At 53.7% G+C, this 19,710-nt stretch overlaps 2 protein-coding genes across 3 annotated transcripts in view; both read right to left on the reverse strand.

Annotated features, from left to right (window-relative positions):
• The window catches only part of SLC12A5 (solute carrier family 12 (potassium/chloride transporter), member 5), a 49,878-nt gene extending 41,866 nt beyond the window's left edge, over positions 1 to 8,012 (reverse strand). Inside the window, exon 1 of one of the 2 annotated variants that reach the window (XM_011983771.1) lies at positions 7,822 to 8,012. In XM_011983771.1, the coding sequence (XP_011839161.1) occupies positions 7,822 to 7,942 (121 nt within the window). In that variant the 5' untranslated portion in view covers positions 7,943 to 8,012. Of the gene's footprint in view, positions 1 to 401; positions 611 to 7,821 lie in introns of those variants that run through there. The other variant, XM_011983772.1, reaches the window with a different exon arrangement.
• Positions 8,013 to 13,108: 5,096 nt separating this feature from the next.
• Positions 13,109 to 19,710, reverse strand: part of MMP9 (matrix metallopeptidase 9) — a 13,321-nt gene continuing 6,719 nt past the window's right edge. Inside the window, exons 2-13 of the mRNA XM_011983773.1 lie at positions 19,360 to 19,592; positions 18,833 to 18,981; positions 18,415 to 18,543; positions 18,151 to 18,324; positions 17,720 to 17,893; positions 17,150 to 17,326; positions 16,881 to 17,036; positions 15,968 to 16,247; positions 15,706 to 15,845; positions 15,255 to 15,405; positions 15,055 to 15,158; positions 13,109 to 13,420 (exon numbers count right to left, since the gene is read on the reverse strand). Coding sequence (XP_011839163.1) covers positions 13,302 to 13,420; positions 15,055 to 15,158; positions 15,255 to 15,405; positions 15,706 to 15,845; positions 15,968 to 16,247; positions 16,881 to 17,036; positions 17,150 to 17,326; positions 17,720 to 17,893; positions 18,151 to 18,324; positions 18,415 to 18,543; positions 18,833 to 18,981; positions 19,360 to 19,592 — 1,986 coding nt within the window. The 3' untranslated portion in view covers positions 13,109 to 13,301. The remainder of the gene's footprint in view (positions 13,421 to 15,054; positions 15,159 to 15,254; positions 15,406 to 15,705; positions 15,846 to 15,967; positions 16,248 to 16,880; positions 17,037 to 17,149; positions 17,327 to 17,719; positions 17,894 to 18,150; positions 18,325 to 18,414; positions 18,544 to 18,832; positions 18,982 to 19,359; positions 19,593 to 19,710) is intronic.

Genomic DNA, 19,710 nt, shown 5'->3' on the forward strand with positions numbered 1-19,710 from the left:
GCCCCCCGGCACCACGGGTGCCTGCTCTGCGCCAGGACGCCGGGGTCCCCTGTTGGTGAAAGGAGCCCTCCTCCCGCCGTCGAGCTCCACATCAGCCCATTCTAGGTCTTCTATCCCCTTCCCACCGCCTCCTCGGTTTAGCTAACCCAAGTCGGCCCGAAGCCGTGGGCAGCGACAATCCCCCGGCCCGCAGCTCTGCCACCGGGCGCGGCGCATTCCAGCACCTTGGACAGCGCCCGGAGCATTCCAATGGAGCTCAGCTCCAGGCTGCGGCCGGCGCCCACCGCCCGGGTCAGTACCAGCCTCCTCTCTGAAGGAGGTGGCCCCCGTTCCGCCTCTAACCCCAGAGCTGCCTCCTCTCCTCGCTGCCCCCTCCCCCGCCGCCCCCGGACCCAGCTTACCCGGGTTGGCTCCCCCGTCGCCGTCCTCGCAGTCCGTCAGGTTGTTTAGCATGGTGGCGGCGCGGCCCCTGGTCTGGGGATGGCTGCGCCGCCTCGCCCGCGCCCCTCTACCCGCCTTCGCCGCTCTCTCGTTCGCTCTAGCTCTCTCTCGCTCTCCGCTCCACGGAGGAAGAAGCTGCAGTGCCCGCCCGCCCGGCGCACACACACTCGCACACGGACACACGCTCACACCCGCGCGCGCCCCCTCTCAGCAGCGGCGCTGCTCACCTCATCCCGTATGCAGGAGGCGTGAGCCACTGGCGGGGTTTTGGGGGGAGAGCGGGAGGGAGGGAGAAGAGAAGATGAGGGGCGGGCAGAGCGCGACTAGTGGCCCCCTTGCACGAAAACTGGGGGATTGCGTGGGTGGGATGAAGGGGGTGCTTCGGGGGACAGGGCCTTGCCTCCCTTGAGCAGACGCAGCTCCCCCCCCACCCACTCTCCGGGCGGGGCCCGGCACGTGGGCAGGTGCCATCCCGCGCCCTAAAAATAACGGCAGGGAACTAGGTCGCGGCCGCCGGGAGGCGGCCCCGCAGCGGCTGCCTGACTGGGGGTCTGGGGTAACCCCCAGGGGGAAGATAAAGGGCACTGAAGTGGCCGTGGAGGTGCGCCATGGAACATGGGGCCCTTGAGAAGCCTCTCCGCAAGACTGGAGAAGCCAACCCTGAAGTGGAGGAGGAGAACCAGACCCTCTTTCATACCACTGCTCAAGAGATTGGAGCTGGAGGCATGTAGAGCCTAGGGCCCATAACTAAAGCAATGTGCTATCCCCAGGGGCCTTCAGGTCACTGAACTGACTGATCCAACCTGTCTTAAAATGGGTGGGGTAGCGCCTGAGGAGTTACAAGGAACTCTCTCGATGTGCTTAGACTGACAAGAGTCCCATCATCCCACCCCCAAGACAAGTCCCTGGAGCCCACAGTCAGGGACCTTCGGACTGCCAACTGATCTAGAGATGAGACCTGGTGAGGAGGAGAAGAGGCGGCAGTGAGGCTCCAGGGAGGACCGACTTTCCACCAGGGACGGTGCAGCCTCTAGAGAGGACAGGCTGGTCCCAAGGCTGGCCAGGGACAGAGTGGGGGAGGGCGGAATGAGGCCGCCTGTCGGTTTGAGACCAGATTTTCTCCTGGGGCAGAAGTGTCTAATCCCCTAATCCAGGATTGCTTTCCGAGGCTTCCAGAGCCGACATGCTCTCTGTCCTCCTCCTGGCTACCCTAAGGCCAATCCCCCAGAAGCTTGATCATCTTGGGACCCCTCAGCGCCCCTAGAGTCCAGGTTTGATCCAGTGGTGCAGACATCTCAGGAAGTGGCATCAGAGGTTTGAAAGCTTTGAGTCTCTAGAAGATCTAAACATCTGAGGATGGGAGCAGATCAGGGTAAACAATCTTCACACTCGCACTAGCTCTCTCTCGCTGGCCCTCTAAGTTCCAGAAGAGTTCTAGGGTTGGGAAAGGATCAGTCATTGTATCTTACACACAGCTTTCCTTTCACAGATGAAAAAACTAAGGCCCATAGAGGGAAAATGACTGCCTGTGGACATAATGCCAGTGGATGGCAGAATTTGGTCTAGCATCCAGATTGCTTTACTCCAGTTTAGGACTCTCTTCATTGATAGAACTTATAAAAGTGGCCTTGCCTCCATAGAAGAGACAAGGATGCAGTCATATCCACGCCCCTCAGCAGCCTCTGGATATTAGCTCCTGAAAAAACAAAAACAAAAACAAAACAGGCACTAGGTCTGAGATGTGCTTTCTTCCTTTTCTTGTGCTCAGGCTTCAGGGGTGCAGGGCTAGAATGGACTCTTGGCTTGCAACTGAAGGGGAAGCCTCCAGAAAACCTGCAAAAATCCTAAAGAGCCGTTCATATCCCTGGAGACAGGGGTATAGGGCAGCACTTTTTTCAGGACCATGGACAGGATCCAGGGCTCAGCTTTACTTGTATTAACACAATTTGTCAGTGGCTTCAGATTGGGTCAACCGTGGAGTTTTCAGCAGCTGACTCAAAAGTGCCTCTGAGGGACCTAACAACTAAGCTTCGCTGCCACTTCGTTTTTCAGATACCCAAAGGACCCTTCAGGGTGGAAAGGTAGCTATTCAGACAAGTTGTGGGCACTGATATTCTTGGCTCTCCCAGAGGGAAAACCACCAAAAGAGTGAGATGAGTTTGAATTGGTGACAGAGGTTAAAAGAAGCCAGGGCTCAAAAATTTTTAAGCATGCCACTCCACTCTACACACACACACACACACACACACACACACACACACACACACAGCACCAGCAGCAGCAGCAGCACTGTGGTCTACTACTCTGCAGAGATGCATAACAGTAAAACACATGTAGCACGTTTGTCAGAGAAGTGCTATAGAATGAAGGAGATGCTGGGATTTTTCAGTAATCCCAGGTCTGGCATGTTCCCCTGGGGTTATTTTCCTTCATTTGTGGTCCAGCTTTGGCCACTCAGAAACTAAGTCCATGCATGGGGAAACCTAAATTTTAGGGAGTACAGGTGAAGGCAGGAGTGATTCCTCTTCCCCTGGGGAACCCATCTGTCCACCTTCACTAGAGTTCCCATCTCAAGAGCCATCTGAGATTCAGGAGATAGTGGTTCTATCGTATGCTCTGCCCCTAAATTCTCTCTGTATCTCTGGGCAAAATCAGGTTCCTCTCTGTGGGCCTCGGTATCCCGTCTGTAAAAATGAGTTAGGTTGCATAATCCATGGCACTTCTTCCTACGCTGAAAACTCTTAGTGCTCTATTAATCTCAGACCACATATCCCTCCCTGAGGAGCCCAGACCAAGTGAGCAGACAGTTCCAAGGGGAGACCCCAGCCCCTCCATTGACACCCCTCACCTTTCAGGAAGATTGTGCCCTATTCTGGCCTCCAGCCAACTCTCTGTGGTGAGGTTTAGAGAAAACACATGGCAGGCACCCACTACACTGCCAGCCTGGCACTGGCCAGTAAAAGGTGACCCGCAGCTCAGAGCCCCAGGAACCTGGCTGCCAGCACAGCATCCCCTCCCGACCAAGAACCCTGGGGAGATCTGGGGCCAGGGAAACCCTCTCATTAAAGCAGCACAAGATCCAGAGCTAGGGAGGGTCCTATTTCTAAACTCTGAGTCTCTCAAACTCATACCCCCTCCCACCATATGTCTCAGAGAGAAAAAAGCTCAGAGAAGCTGCCTCCTGAGTGTCAGGATTTGGGAACTGGAAAAGATATTATAAATTACTTTTCCACTCTCCACCTATTGTGAAATTGGAGTCTGAGAATGGAAAGGTTCACATTTTCTTCATGGGGTGAACTTGTAACAGACTAGGGACTAGAACCCAGCCCCCTGACCTCCTGCCCGGGACTGCATCAACTGAACCAGGACGAGGGGCTGTTTGGAGGAAGCTAGAGCCACTGGACTGGGCCCTCTTTTCACAGGAGGCAGGCATAGCATTCCTCCTTATGGCTCAATCCCTCTGCTTCTGCATCTCCACTGCTTTACCCCCACAACCTAACCCACCCACCACTAGCTGTAGCCTCATGGGCCCAGGGCCCTGAATGCCCTCCTTCACTCTTCTTCTCCCCCACCCGCATGCCCCATCCTCGGACCCAAAACCTTAGCAGTGAATTGATGAGTCCAGCGCAAAGCACACCCCACACACACAGGGCTCACTGCGGAGCACGTCAACCACCACCGTCTCCGTGGCAACCAGGGGTTTAATTAACAGGCTGCAGCCCCATCACCATAGCAACGGCACCCCAACAGCCCTTTATTCCTCTGCAGACTCAGCCCATCTTCCCTCTTTCCCAATCCGGACCCCTTTCTCGCTGCACTCCCCCCGCCATCGCCACCCCACCTGGAGAACTGAGGCCTAAAGATCGCTCTGGTTCATTGAGAAAAGGGGAGGGGAGAGGAGGGGGATGAGAGAGAAAGAGAGAGCAGCCTGTCACCATGGCAACTGCAGCCCCGTTCATAACCAGTGTGTTGCCATGGAGATTCCTAGGGCTCACCTTGGGCTGAGGTACCGGGCAGTGAGGTTCTGAGTTCTGGCTTGGGGATGGGATGACTGGAGATCTCCTTAGACAGGCTGGAAATCTCCATATCCAACATATATACCAATAACAGCATTATTCTTCCCAATTTACAGATGGAGAGACTGAAACATAAGGTTTGGGTCTAGAGGAGGCAGACAGCTTCATCCTTCCAAATCATCACAAAATCTTAGCATTTTTATGGTTAGAAGGACCCTTACATAGCTTCCTGTTCAACTCCTTTATATGACAGATGGGTATATTGAGGCCCAGAGAGAGGAAGCAATGTCCCCAAGGTCACATCACAGAGCCTGAGCTAGAACATAGATGGGCTACATTGTGGTCTTGCTCTATCCTCCCAGCATAAGTTAGCTCCCTCTCCCTCCATGGGGACACATCCCAACTCATGTTAGTCTTACCAGGTCCAGGGCTCTTTTCAGGGCCCTGACTCCTCCCTGAGAAACTGAGGCACAGTGGGGGATCAGGTAAAGGAACACGGGAGCATCTCAGAGTTGTAATAACTGTCACCAAGTCTACTTCTGTTCATCTAAGTTACCATCAATCTCCCATGACACAGGTGAAGCAAGTGAGGTGTGTGGCCCGCAATCCAGGGTTAGTGGAGGATTTGAGGCTCACCCTTGCCTTGCTTCTTTAACTCCTTATAAGTCATGTTCTCACCTGTAGCTCATCCTCTGGCAGCAGAAAGCACCCCAAGTGGCAAACCCCGCTCATTTGGCCCAGAGTAAAAGATAATACTCCCACACCCACACCATCTTCCCCAACCTTTCCCAATCTTAGACATGCTGCTATCCCTCCCTTTGGGTGAGGGCAAGATGTGGAAAGAGAATCTACCAGGGGCTAGAGGGCTGACACAAGAACGGCTGTGGGAAAGATACCACCAGATGCTGGGTTCCCCTAAGCAGCCCTTGTCTATTCCCCATGCGGTGATCTACCAGAGGGGAGGTGCTTGAGGCTGTTTCGGGTTTAAAAGGTGAAAAGTCACCCAAATCATTGTCCAGATGGAACTTCTAATACACTTCTGCACACAGGTACCCACCCCTCAGATAGACACAGAAATGCACACATCAGCACACCCTTCAACACGTTGGCAAAGCAGTGACACACAGAAGCACTGAGTGAGTCACTGACCACCAAAACTAATGGGGGATGCTCCTCCCACAAGACACACACACACACAGCCTCTGCCACAGCACACAGCATTCCAGGCTCACACACACTTGCACACCCAAAGCCTGGGGGCTGTATTTCACTTCGACCATACAGAAGTCTGAGTGTGAATGGGAAAACAGCAATCACCTTGGGACATGAGAGAGGGCCGTCTTATTCCTAAGCCAGGGGATGGGGAGTGAGAGAAGAGAAGGCAGGGGTAGAGAAGCAGGATCCCACAGCCACCCTCCTCTCATCTGATGAGCATTATACACCTTCTAAGTGCCAGGCTCTGGATCTGGAACTCAGAACACAAAGAAAAAGGAGATGATCCCTGTCCTTGAGATGTTCCAATGGAGGATACTTATAAGTAAAGAAAATGACTGCCATCCACCAGAATGTGTGCACTAAGGGTGCAGTGGATGGGCCGGAGAGGAAACTGGAAACGATTTTTGGAAAAAGTTAAATGAGCTATAACTTACAGAATGAGTAGGAGTTTTCCTGGCTGATGGAGGTGGGAGAATGAATGTGGACAAGAACACCAGAAGCAAATGAGGAAAGAGAGTGACAGACTTAAGGCTTTGGCCTTTATTTCGCAAGTGATGGTGGGGGGGGCCTTCTGTGGAGGAAGGCTAGGGCAGGACTGGAGGCAGGGAGGCCAGTGGAGAGGATGTGGTCGTGACCATGTGAGGCTTGGAGCAGGGTGATGATGACAGAGGGGGCACCGATGCTGCCAGATTCAGGATAAGTTTCAGAGGTGAATAGCCAAGATGTGAGGACCAGCCGGATTTGCTGGAAAGAGAAAAGGAAGGGTTGAGAACGGCTCCAGAATTTCTGACTGTCAAATCTGGGAAGTTGGTAAGGTCATTCATGAAAATGAGAAAAGAGACAGATTATGAGAAAGATGAAGAGTGGAAGGAGCCCAAGAAATCCAAGTGGCCACAACCAGGAGGCGTTCGATTCACTGGAGCCATTTGGAATTCGAGGCCTCGATTTGGTCATCGGTACAATGAGGAAGTCCGCCAGATAACCCTCTAAGGGCTACTCTGGGATTTCGGCGCTTGGGTTTGCTTCGGGGCGAGCTCACCTGCGGCTCGGCAGCGACCCCTGGCGGTCTGGGGAGGCTCCTCCTTCTCCTCCTCCTCCTCCTCCTCCCCTCGCTGGGGCCACTACAAGTCCTTCCAGACCCGAGGGCCTCAGGGCCAGGGAGAGGACCCCTGATGAGTGCCCCCTGCGGGGAGACTGTGCACGCACCCAGGATGCTACTTCTCCACCGAAAGCCAGAAGGATCTTTCCCCTCCCCTACATTCTGTGTTCTGCGTGTAACTTCCATTACAAGACTCCTGCACAGAGCCCGCGAGGAAGACGCCCCCAACCCCGCCTGAGCTGGCCCCTCCCAACCCTTCCGGAGCTCGAGCAGACGAGGAGCTAAGTGGGTCCCCGAGGGTCAGGATCAGCGACCCTACGGCATCCTCCCTGAATCTAGCTGCCCAGGATCCACACTAACTTCCCTGCCTCCCGTCTCCTTCCCGGGATCTCCAGTCGCTGTCCACTAAACCTCCAGGGAGGTAGAGGATTGGAGGATCCGCCAGGCACCGAGGACCCGCTGACCTGGCACCTGCCTCCGTAACCCTGATTCAGTTTTCCTCCCGCCCTGGACCCCACCCCCTCCCTGGCTCCACTCTCATCCTCCTGGCCCAACTCATTCCCCACTGGTCCCGCCCTTTCCTGACCCCAAACCAACCTAGTCCCGCCGCCTCCCCTTTAGGGGCTCCTGACCACCCCCTTCAACACACAGCCCCCTCTTTCCCTACTTCCACCTCCCCACTCTGGTCCCGCTCACTACTCGAGATGTCCCCGCCACTTTAGTGCCCTCCGGCCTACTCTCCACCTTGACCCCGGCCCTTCCATCACCAGTCCCGCCCCCTTCGCCTCGGTCCCAACCCCTTCCCTGGCCCCACCCCTTTCCATTGTGGCCACGCCCACCTCGCGTCTGACCCCTCCCCCTTTCCACTTTCCGTTCCGCGACCCCGGCCCCTAGGTTTCCTAGTCCCGGCTCCGTTACCCTCTCAGGCCTAGGGCTGGGACCCCTCCCCGTCCCCGGCCTTGGCCCAGCCTCCTTCAACAGACGGTCCGCCCCGGCCCCTCCTCCTCGTCCCGCCCGGCCCTGGCAGGCCCCGCCCCCTGCGGCCTCTACCTTTGACGTCTTCCCCCGGGAGGTGGCGGGGGTCTGCGACCGAATGCCGGCGGGACTCCGGGTCAGGGCTTCTGGCGGGCCCTGCGGGGGGCAGCGAGGTGACCGTGAACCTGCGGCTCATGGCGCTGAAAGGGGCCAGGCGGCCGCGGCGAGGGCCAGTATCGCACAAGTGGCTGCAGCCGGGCTCTAGGAGGGAGAAAGAGCGGATCCCCCCACCCGCCCCCTGCTAGACGCGACGCTGCGCAGGGTCCTAGTGCCCGCTGTGCTGAGGGTTCCTGAATCTGTCCACTTCGCTGGGAGGCCCTGGGCTCCCCAGTGCCACCCGAAGGGCCTGAGGAGGCCATCTGCAGGTGAGAGTCGTCCCTACAACGGGGGCACCTCTGCTAGGGTCTCCTAAACACCTGGGGCTCATTCATTCATTCATTCATTCGGCACATGTCGATAGCGCTCCTATGTTTCGGGCAATGGTGCGAGGGATACGTCGGTGAATGAGATCCATTGGCTTCTTGTCCTCAAGTGGCTTAAATTCTAATAAGGAGAAAAAGATTATACGTGAGCAAACGCACAGATGCGATCATTTGAGATTGGGTATATGTTTAAAACTAGGGCCGTGGGATAATGGGTAAGAGGGTGGACTGCTTTAGGGGTGGTCTGAGAAGGCCTCCTAGAAGATGTGGTATTTGAGCTGCGACCTCACTGATGAGAAGAGCCAGCTATGCAAAGATCTAGGGGGAAGAGTTCTCTGGAAGAAGAAATAGCAAGTGCAGAGGCTTGGGGTGACAAGGAGCCTTAATGTCCAAGAAACAGCAAGGTCATTCTGTCTGGAAGAGAATGAGTGGAGAAGTGAGTGACTGGAGATGAGGGAAGAAAGAAGGGCAGATCATGTGGTCTTCTGAAGGCTTTGGGAAGGAGCCTGGATTTTTTGAGCAGGGAAATGATGTGATCTGATTTATAATTTAACAGGATCATTCTGGCTGCTGGGTGAAGGTTCGACTAATGAATGGCAAGACTAGAAGCTGGAAATCTAATTAGAAGGCTCCTGCAGACCCCAAGCTTGGGGGTGATGACAGCCAGACTAGAGTGGTGGCAGTTGTCTGATTCCAGTTAGGTTTTGAAAGTGAAACCGTCAGGACCCACTGATGGTTCAGATGTGATATGTGACCATAAGAGTGAAATCAAGGAGAAATCCTGGCAGTTCACACACTGCTGGTGGGAGTGTAGTTAGGCAAAAACTACTTTGGGAAACTGTTTGGTAACATCTACTAAAGCTGAACATACACACATCCTTCAACCCAGCAGTTTTTCTTCTAGATGTATACCCAGAAGAAATGACTGCCCGTGTTCACCAAAAGACATTTACCATGAGTGTTCATAGGGGCATTGTTCATAATAGCCCTAAACTGGGATCTACCAAATGCTTGTCAACAGTAAAATAGAGAAATAAGTTGTAGCACCTTCACACAATGGAATACCATCTACGGTTCTCAGAACAATATGGATGAATCTCACAAATAGAACCTTGAGAAAAAAGAGTCCAGACACAAAAGAATACCTACCCTATAACATCATTTAAATAAAGTAAAAAATAGTCAAAGTCTGTCTAAGCTGTTAGAAGTAATGACAGTGGTGCTGGGCACGGTGACTCACACCTGTAATCCCAGCAGTTTGGGAGGCTGAGGTGGGTGGATCACAAGGTCAGGAGTACAAGACCAGCCTAGTCAAGATGGTGAAACCCAGTCTGTACTAAAAATACAAAAATTAACCAGGTGTGGTGGTTGGTGCCTGTAATCGCAGCTATTTGGGAGACTGAGGCAGAGAATTGCTTGAACCTGGGACACGGAGGTTGCAGTGAGCTGAGTTTGCACCACTGCACTCCAGCTTGGGTGAGAGAAAAAAAAAAGTAATGATAGTGGTACCCCTTGGGGAGAAGAGGTAGTGATTGCAAGCAGGCTTCTAGGGTGCTGATAATGTTTTGTTTCTTTCTTTCTTTTTTTTTTTTTTTTTTTCTTGAGACAGTCTCACTCTGTCGCCCAGGCTGGAGTACAGTGTCATGATCTTGGCTCTGTCAGCCTCTACCTCCCAGGTTCAAGCAATTCTCCTACCTCAGCCTCCCAAGTAGCTGGGATTACAAGGTGCCCACCACCACACCCGGCTAATTTTTGTATTTTTAGTAGAGAGAGAGCTTCACCATGTTGGCCAGGCTGATTTCTAACTCCTGATCTCAGACAATCCACCCACCTTGGCCTCCCAAAGCGCTGGGATTACAGGCATGAGCCACCATGCCCAGCCTCTTGTTTCTTGACCTGGTGCTGGTTACACACTTGTGTTCCATTTGTGAAAATGTCTTCAAATGTACACTTATGATAGATACATTTGTATATTTATTATATTAAAGCAATGATTCTCAACTGGGAGCAATGTTGACCACCAAGGAACATTTGGCAATATTCAGAGACATTTTTGGTTATCACAACTAGAGCGGGGGTTAGTACCAGCATCTAGGGGCTACAGGTCTTTTGAGCTCTCTAGGTTTGTACCAGGGCTGCCTGGCCATGAGTCACAGTTCAACATTACCCTGCTGTACCCCATCCCCACACTGGGGCCTTCCTTAGCAGAGGGGGCTGACCCTGAATGGGCCTGGCATCTGGCCATGGATCCTGCCACCTCCTAGAGGAAGACACCAAACATGCTAGAAGGTACAGTGTAGATGTATGGTGTAAGACAATCCCCCACAACAAAGTATCCAGCCCAAAATGTCAATAGTGTAGAGGCTGAGAAATCCAGTACTAGAAAAGAAGTTTAAATAACTGATTCCTGGATTTTAGGACTGATTAGGTGTTCAGCTTGATTGAAGGTGGATGATGTTGTCTCTTATTAAGGTGGTAACAACAGAGGAGCACGTTTGGAAGGTGAAACCCAGGAGTCAGTTTGGACCCATTAGGTTGAGAGGTCTGTCTGGCAGCTAAGGAGCCATGTAGAGTAAGCAGTTGAACATATGAGTCCAGAGCTCAGGGTGGGGGAGAGGAGGTTAAGGCAGGAAACATAAATTTCACAGTCCTTAGCAGAGAGATGCTATTTAAGGCTGTGGGCTACCAGACATCACAAGGAACAAGTATACACAGAGCAGAGAATTCCCACGATTGAGCACAAGGGTGCTTCTGTCACCAGAAGAGGAAAATCCACCCAGTGAGGTAGGAGGAGACCCAGAAGTAAGGTTCCAGAGGCAGAGAGTTTCAGGAGGAAGGGCAGGATCCCCTACGTCAACGTGGGGAGAGTTGGTGTAGGATGAGCAGAGAGGAGCTCCTGTCACATCTGGCTACGAGAAGGTCATAAATGGCTTTGAAGAGGGTGGCTTTGGTGGTGTAGTGGGGTGGGAGCCAGGCTGGAAATGGCTGAGGAGAAAATGGGAATTGAGGAGATGGAGACACTAAGTAGAGACCATGCTGTGGGGAAGCTTTACTGTGAATGGGGATAGGGAGGGTAGAGAAATAGACTAGTGTCTAGTGGGAGGCAGGGGCTAAGAGAGATTGCAAACAAGCCATGGCGGGGAATGTTTGTACACCAGTGGCAGTGGGTCATTCGAGCAAGAAACAGATGAAAGAGGAAGCTCAGGAGCACAGTTCTCTGGACTTCTACTTAAATTCCCAGGTGGGCTCTGATCAAACCCATCACCTCCACTAATGCACCCCAATCTTTCAGTCAAGTCCCTTTGCTAACCTGTAAGGTCAAATTCATATTCAGCCTGGCATTCAGGACTTCTCTCATCTAGCCCAAACTAGCACTCCTATCTTAACTATTCCGGAATCCTCTCCATTCCCTCTTATCCACCCACTACTACCCCATGCTGGAGTTCTGAGCCATTCGAAGTTCTCCAGACACCCACTGTTTTTTCTCTTCTCCCAGCACTTGTACCAAGAACCCACATTCAAATCCCACTGTTACCACTCACTAGCTATGAGACTTTGGGTGAGTTGTATAATTCTCTGGGTCTCATCTGTAAAACAAGGGATTAGTGATGGGAGTAATAATAGTACCTACAAAGTAATAGTAGTACCTATCTCATCTGGTTATTTTATCGTACATAATGCACATAGAACAGTGCCTGGCACATAGTGCTGTACAAGGGGTAGCTACTAACATCAGGTATATGATCCATATTTTATTTATCCACTGCCTTACTCCTGGGCATCTAGGTTATTGCCAGTGTTTCACTAACAAACAGTGCTGCAATCAACATCCTTCTATGTGTTGTCTTGTGCACATATGTGAGGGTCAGAAAGTAATTACATTTTTAGGTTTAGTGGTTCTTGATAAATTACCCTCTAAGAAGATTGTCCCTTGCACAGGAAGAAGCTCGTTGGTCCTTCCTGATTCAGTTCCAGTTCAGATGTCATCTTGATGAGAAACGTTCCTGGACCTCAACCACAACACAGACACACACACACACACACACACACACACACACACACCCCCCATTATTGTAGAATAAAAGATCATGCACTGTACACTCCCCAAGTGTGATCCCACCCCCACCACCCATAGGATTACCCTTGTAAATAGGTTAGACTCTCTGTAGGTGAAGCCTGGAGTTGCATTTTAAGCAAGTTCCAAGGGCAATCTTATGCATTCTAAAGTCTAACTCATTTCTCTACACCCAGTGCCCAGTACAGGACCTGGCTCCATGCAGGGGCTCAATAAGTGTTTGATGAATGAATAAACAGGTTGATCATTTCCTTGACTGTAAAATAGAAATAATCACATCATACTTTCCTAATAGGAATGATTGAATATGTTAACATTTACAAAGTGCCTAAAACACTTTCTTTTTTTTTTTTTTTTTTTTTGAGATGGAGTCTCACTCTGTTGCCCAGGCTAGAGTACGGTGGCGCGATCTAGGCTCACTGCAATCTCCACCTCCCAGGTTCATGCCATTCTCCTGCCTCAGCCTCCCAAGTAGCTGGGACTACAGGTGCCCATCACCACGCCCGGCTAATGTATTTTTGTATTTTTAGGAGAGACAGGGTTTCACTGTGTTAGCCAAGATGGTCTCAATCTCCTGACCTTGTGATCAGCCCGCCTCAGCCTCCCAAAGTGCTGGGATTACAGGCATGAGCCACCACGCCCAGCCTAGAACACTTTCTGGCACATAGAAAGTACTCTATCAGTTATTCATTTTTCTTTCTTTTTTTTTTTGCACTCTATCAGTTAAATACATACATGCATACATACGTGCATATATGTGTGTGTGTGTGTGTGTGTATATATATATATAAATAAAGTCTGCTTCTAAAGGTTAGAGAATCCAAGTTTATTAGAAACACTCCAACAAAAAAGGAAGGTGAGAAGAGAGGGCCCAGCCCACCTCCACTCCTCCCTGTCCTCCAGAACACAATACCAGTTTGTGTCCGGCAAACTGGATCCCTCCCCAGGGTTGGTCCCAATGGGGATTTACATGGCACTGCCAAAGCAGGACAGGAGCCCTAGTCCTCAGGGCACTGCAGGATGTCATAGGTCACGTAGCCCACTTGGTCCACCTGGTTCACCTCACTCTGGGAACTCACGCGCCAGTAGAAGCGGTCCTGGCAGAAATAGGCTTTCTCTGCGGGAGACAGGCAGGCATGAGAGGAGTGATTCTAATTCTCCCACATATACCGAAATAGGAACAAGATCTTGACAACCATCTCTTCTGCCATTTCTAGAACTTTCTAAGGTTTTCACATATCACCTCCATCCCCCCCACCTGTCTGTGAGATGCTGAAGGGCACAGACCTCAGTGCCCAAAGCACTGCCACAGAGCCTAGCACACAGTAGGTACACCATACATGTTTTGTGAATGAACTAACGAATGAATAGACCAACTATCTTAATGCTCAGAACAATTCATTCAACACTCATTCATTGAACAAATCTGTTCACTCATCAACAAGTATTTGTTGAGCACCTACTGTGCGCTCTGTTCAAGACACTGGGGGTAAGCAGAAAAAAATGCAGGCATGATCTCATATATCTTGGTGCTTACACTCTAGTGAGGCAAGAGACAATTAACAAGCAAACACGTAAATAAATGAGATTGGTTTTGAAAATATAGAAAGCAGCCAGGTGCTGTGGCTCACGCCTGTAATCCCAGCACTTTGAGAAGCCGAGGCGGGTGGATCATGAGGTCAGGAGTTCAAGACCAGGAGAATTGCTTGAACCAGGGAGGCAGAGTTTGCAGTGAGCAGAGATCGCGCCACTACACTCCAGCCTAGGCGACAGAGTGAAACTACGTCTCAAAAAAAGAAAATATAGAAAGCTATGGAGAAAATAAAAACAAGTAAATAGATAATAAGCATCAGAGAAGGCCTCACTGAAGCAGTGGCCTTAGCACCAAAACCTGAAAGAAGACAGGGGGATGGCCCGGTGACAATCTGGAGGGAAAGCCTTCCAGATAGAAGGAACAACTGGCACAAAGCCTCTAAGCTAGGAATGACCTTGATCTGCTCAAAGAGCAGCCAGTGCGGGTGGAGCAGAGTAAATAACAGGAGGAGTGGGAAGAGATGAGAACAGAGGCGTGGAAGGTCAGATCCTGTTAGTTTCTTTGACCTTGGAATTCATCTGGGGTCACTCCCAAGACCATTGACCTCCACTCCTAGCCCCTCCCTAATCTCATGGAATATGTTAAAGGTACTGGACAGCCAGTATGGTTTGGGCTGGGGTGTTTATAAAGAAGATGGCAAAAAAAATGACAGACTCGAAAAAGATTTTGGTGACAGAAAATCTTGTTCGCCTTGTCAACTGTTTGGATGACTGGTGAGAAAGGAAAGTCAAGTGTAATTCCAGCTATCGTCCCCATATTACAGATGGGGAAACTGAGGCTCAAAGAGTAGAGAAGTAGTGACTTGCCCAAAGTCACAGAGCTGTGAATTGTCGCATCTCTCACTGTAGCACAGTGCCTGGCACATTGTCGGCACTGTTGTCTAATAAATAAGTTTCCATGCAAACCACCTGTGTCCTGTACTGAAGGAGAAACAACTTCCAGCCGGGGAGGCAGGAAATCTGGGTCCTGGTCTTGGTTGCATCCCTGACTTCCTAAATGACCTGGAGAAGGCCTCTGTCTGCCTCTACTGGGATCTTGTCTGTGCTGGGGCATTTGCTTCCATTTCCAAGGGCTTTATCTTCCTCGCTCAGAATTTGACCAATCACTAAGAAGAACCTAGCGTAGTGTCTCACGAAGGGACCCTCCTCAGCCCTCACCTTGGTACTGGAAGACGTCGTGCGTGTCCAAAGGCACCCCGGGGAACATCCGGTCTACCTCGCTGGCGCTCCGGGGATCCACCATCTGCGCCTTCACGTCGAACCTGCGGGCAGGCGCGGAGGAGACAGGTGCTGAGCCGCCGAGCGCGCGGACGGACGGCGCCCGGGCTCCCCCTGCGGGCGGCCTCGGCGTCGCTCACCTCCAGAAGCGCCGCCCGCTGAATAGCAGCATCTTCCCCGCGCCACGCCGGAGGGCCCCGGTCACCTGGGCCACGTCGGCGCCCAGGCCCAGCTTGTCTAGACGCCTCGGGCCCAGCACCGACGCGCCTGTGTACACCCACACCTGGCGACCTGCAGGGGAGGAGGGTCACATCGGTCTGGAGGCGCAGAGAGAGCCCATACTCTTCTAGAACGCTAGGAGGGAGATCCCGGCGAGGCCTTTCTAGCCCGCGTGCCCGCAGTCCCTGCACCCCAGGGGCAGAGGCGCTGGGTAGAGCGGCGCGAGGGCGTGGAGAGGAAAGGGCAGAACCTCAGCCGTCCCTACGTTTGCTAAACTGAGTCCGCCAGGGGGCGTATTTTTCTAAAATGCACAAGACATTTCCTGTGTCTTGACTGATGGGGATTGACAGGGAGGCGTAGAAGGTAACTAACCAGAGAAGAAGAAAAGCTTCTTGGAGAGCGGCTCCTCAAAGGCCGAGTCCAGCTTGCGGGGCAACGCGGGCCACGTGTCGGCGATAAGGAAGGGGCCCTGCAGCCGGCTCCCCCTGCGCTCAGAGAATCGCCAGTACCTCCTGAGAACGCGAAGAGAGAAAGGACGGGCTCTAAGCCTTGGACCCAGGGCCAGTGGGCAGGAAGGGACGGGCAGTCCCTCCGCCAAGCCCCCTCCCGCATCCACACATCCCTGCCTCCTCACCCATCCTTGAACAGATACAGCTGGTTCCCGATCTCCGTGATGGCGTCGAAGATGTTCACGTTGCAGGCATCGTCCACCGGATTCAAAGGCACAGTAGTGGTCGTAGAAGGGCCAGCAGTGGGGGGACCTGTGGGGCCAGCTGAGGGGGGACCTGTGGGGCCGGCTGTGGGGCGGTCTGAGGGGCGGACAGTGGGGGGTCCAGTGGGGCAGACCGTCGGGGGAGCCGTGGGCTGCGGTGTGGTGGTGGTTGGAGGCCGTGGCTCAGGTTCAGGGCGAGAACCTAAAAAGAGACACGGAATGAGATACTCCCTATTCATGCATACCTCTGTACGCCTAGAACATCTGCTCCCCTAAGCCTCTCAGTGAGGCCCCTCTGGCACACAGGCTCTTCCTCACTTAGCCTGCCTTCCCAAACCACAGGACTTTTTTTTTTTTTTCTAGCGGCATCCTCTATGGCCCAGGATGGAGTGCAGTGGTGCAATCATAGTTCACTACAGCCTCCAACTCTTGGGCTCAAGGGATCCTCCCACCTCAGCCTCCAGAGTAGCTAGGACTACAGACATGTGCCTTCAGGCTCGGCTAATTTTTTTGTAGAGATAGGAGTCTGGCTATGTTGCTGAGGCTGGTCTGGAATTCCTGGGCTCAAGCAATCCTCCCGCCTGGGTCTCCCAAAGCGCTGGGATTAGAGGCGTGAGCCACCATGCCCAGCGTAGACTGGCTTTTGAAGTCACGCCTATCTCTCTCTAAAGTCTCTTTATCACCATCTCTAAGCACTGACATGGCAGCGACTGGGCCCAGGCTCTATTTCCACACAGACGTTGAGGTCCCACCTCTCCCAACCCCCAATTCTTTGGTACTGTGGCACAGCCACACCCTTTCCCCTCCTCCTCCCATCCCTGCCCCAAGGCCTCACCATAGAGATACTGGATGCCATTCACGTCGTCCTTATGCAAGGGGGGCTCCTCAGTGAATCGGTACATAGGGTACATGAGCGCCTCCGGCACTGAGGAATGATCTAAGCCCAGCGCGTGGCCGAATTCGTGAGCCGCCACGAGGAACAGACTGTATCCTGGAAGGAAAGGGAGCCTGAGACGTGAGCGCCGAGCCAAGCCCCCAGCCCTGGCCACCTCACCACCACCACTGCCGGGAACCCCAGCCCCGGAGCCTCGGGACCCCGCCTACCTTGGTCCGGGCAGAAGCCCCACTTCTTGTCTCTGTCAAAGTTCGAGGTGGTAGCGCACCAGAGGTACCCATCTCTGCGGCCCTCGCTGGTACAGGTCGAGTACTCCTTACCCAGGAAGGTGAAGGGGAAAACGCACAGCTCCCCCGCCGAGTTGCCCCCGATCACGGTCGAGTCGGCTGGAGAGACCCAAGGCCTTGGATGAGCCAGGTGGATGAGTCCAATAAGGAGCCAGGGGCCGACCCGACAGGGAGCTAGACAATCTTGGTGGCCTAGGGGGCGCTGTAAAGCACTCCTGAGAAGAGGCTAGACCCGTGGGCGGTGCCTGGGACACCAGTACGTGGAAGAGGCGGCCAGCTGAGCAGATAAGGCCGAACCTCCGTGGCTGGGGCGGGGCCGTTGGAAGTCAGGGATGGGGTGGGGGGGGTGCTGTGGTGTAGGTGGGCGGAGTAACGGCCGTCCTGAAGACCAGTGAGAGTGGAAAGACAAACTGATGAGGGGAAGAGCCGCGTTTCGGGGGCCAATGCGTGATGAGAGGGCGGGGCTGAACCTGGTAGACAGGGCGGAGGTACCTCGGGTCGGGCAGAAGCCGTAGAGCTTGTCCTGGTCGTAGTTGGCGGTGGTGGCGCACCAGCGGTAGCCGTCGGAGCGACCGTCCGTGGTGCAGGCGGAGTAGGATTGGCCTTGGAAGATGAATGGAAACTGGCAGGGTTTCCCGTCAGCATTGCCGTCCTGGGTGTAGAGTTCTGGGGCGAGGGGGAGGTGGGAAAGGGGGAGAAGGTGGAGACAGCACATTTTAACCCCCAAGTGTGTCCTGTTCTTTGACCCATGGACGGTCTGCAGTTCATCCCTCCTCTCCTCATTTCTCAGATGAGAAAATTGGGCCCAGAGTGCGGGAGGGTGAATTGCAGGCCACACAGCACTAGCGGCAGAGCTGGGATTAGAACCCAGGACTATCGAGGGTGGTGGGCGCCCCCAGCCCTCGGCGCGCCCCCACACTCACTCTCGCTGGGACAGAAGCCAAACCGGCGGTCAGTGTCGTAGTTGGCCGTGGTACTGCACCAGGGCACGCCGTCGGAGCGACCGTCGGTGGTGCAGGCAGAGTAGGAGCGGCCCTCGAAGGTGAAGGGGAAGTGGCAGGCCGCGCCATCTGCGTTTCCAAACTTAGTTGGAACCACTGCGGGAGGAGGGGAGACCGGAGTCAGGGCGGCAGGTGATGGGTGGGAGAGGACAAGGGAATCGGGGCCAGGATGACTCAGAATCTCACCGACGCCCTTGCCCAGCGACCACAACTCGTCATCGTCGAAATGGGCGTCTCCCTGAATGCCGGGCCCAGGAGGAAAGGCGTGTGCCAGGAGCCCGTCCTTCCCGTCGAACGGATACCCGTCTCCGTGCTCTGAAGAAACAGGTGGAGAGGAAGAGGGTTAGCCGAGTAGTGTTGCGCAGATTGTGCTCTGCCCAAGGCAAGGGCTCCGAAATAACTGCAGGCTGAAATCCCGCCTGCGCGAAGCTCTCCCAGGCCGCCGCCCTGGCCCCTGCACTGTCTGGCAGGAGGGGCCATATAAGCCAGGCCAGCGCGGGCAGGCAAGAGGAAGCCGGGGCCACTGCTGCCTCCACGCTCTCCGTGGTCCTCCCTTCCCTGACCCCGCCCAGGTCTCCTGGATTTTCCCTCCTCGCGTTCTCACCCGCGACACCAAACTGGATGACAATGTCTGCGTCCCGGCTGTACACGCGAGTGAAGGTGAGCGGCGTCACCGCGCTCCACAGCGCAAAGGCGCGGGCAAAGGCGTCTTCAATCACCGCCCGCGGCAAGTCTTCCGAGTAGTTTTGGATCCTGTAGAGTAAAAGCCAGAGGAAGCAGGTCAGAAGTGAAAGGCTGGAGCGGGGCAGCAGGGACGCCCCATATGGCAGAGACTTCAACATACGCAATGTTCCCTGCCGTCCACGCTCTCATCTATAAATTGCTTCCAGACTGTTTTTTATCTACTTAGACCTTCACAATGGCCCTGGCAGGAGGACTTTGATTGCAAGAGCCATTTCCCTGAAGGAAAAACTGAGGCTCAGAGGTGGAGACACTCCCCCGGGGTCACACATTAAATAGTGAAACCCAGGGACCCGTAAAAGACAGGACGTGTTCACCGCTGGCCCGAGAGCCAGACCTGCCCTCCCCGCCCCACCGCCCCCCTACCCCGTCCCCGCGGCCGCAGCTCACCAATAGGTGATGTTGTGGTGGTGCCACTTGAGGTCGCCCTCAAAGGTTTGGAATTTGCCCAGGTCTGGGACCCCGCACCGTGGGGTTCGCATGGCCTTCAGCGTGGCGCTGTCCAGCTCACCGGTCTGGGGCAGTGACAGTTGCTTCTGGAGAAGCAGCAGCGCAGGCCCCAGAGATTTCGAGTCTCCGTGCATCTCTGCCACCCGAGTGTAACCATAGCGGTACAGGTAGTCCTGTGGATGAAGGGGCACACACATGCCAGATCTCTGACACCTTTCTCTGTCCAGCTGGAGCCAGGACTCCCTCCAGACACTCATGGAGGGAGTTTTTTTTTTTTTTTTTTTTTTTTTT

This window comes from Mandrillus leucophaeus, unplaced genomic scaffold (genome assembly GCF_000951045.1).
Source record: "Mandrillus leucophaeus isolate KB7577 unplaced genomic scaffold, Mleu.le_1.0 Scaffold255, whole genome shotgun sequence".
NCBI classification, from domain to species: Eukaryota; Metazoa; Chordata; class Mammalia; order Primates; family Cercopithecidae; genus Mandrillus; species Mandrillus leucophaeus.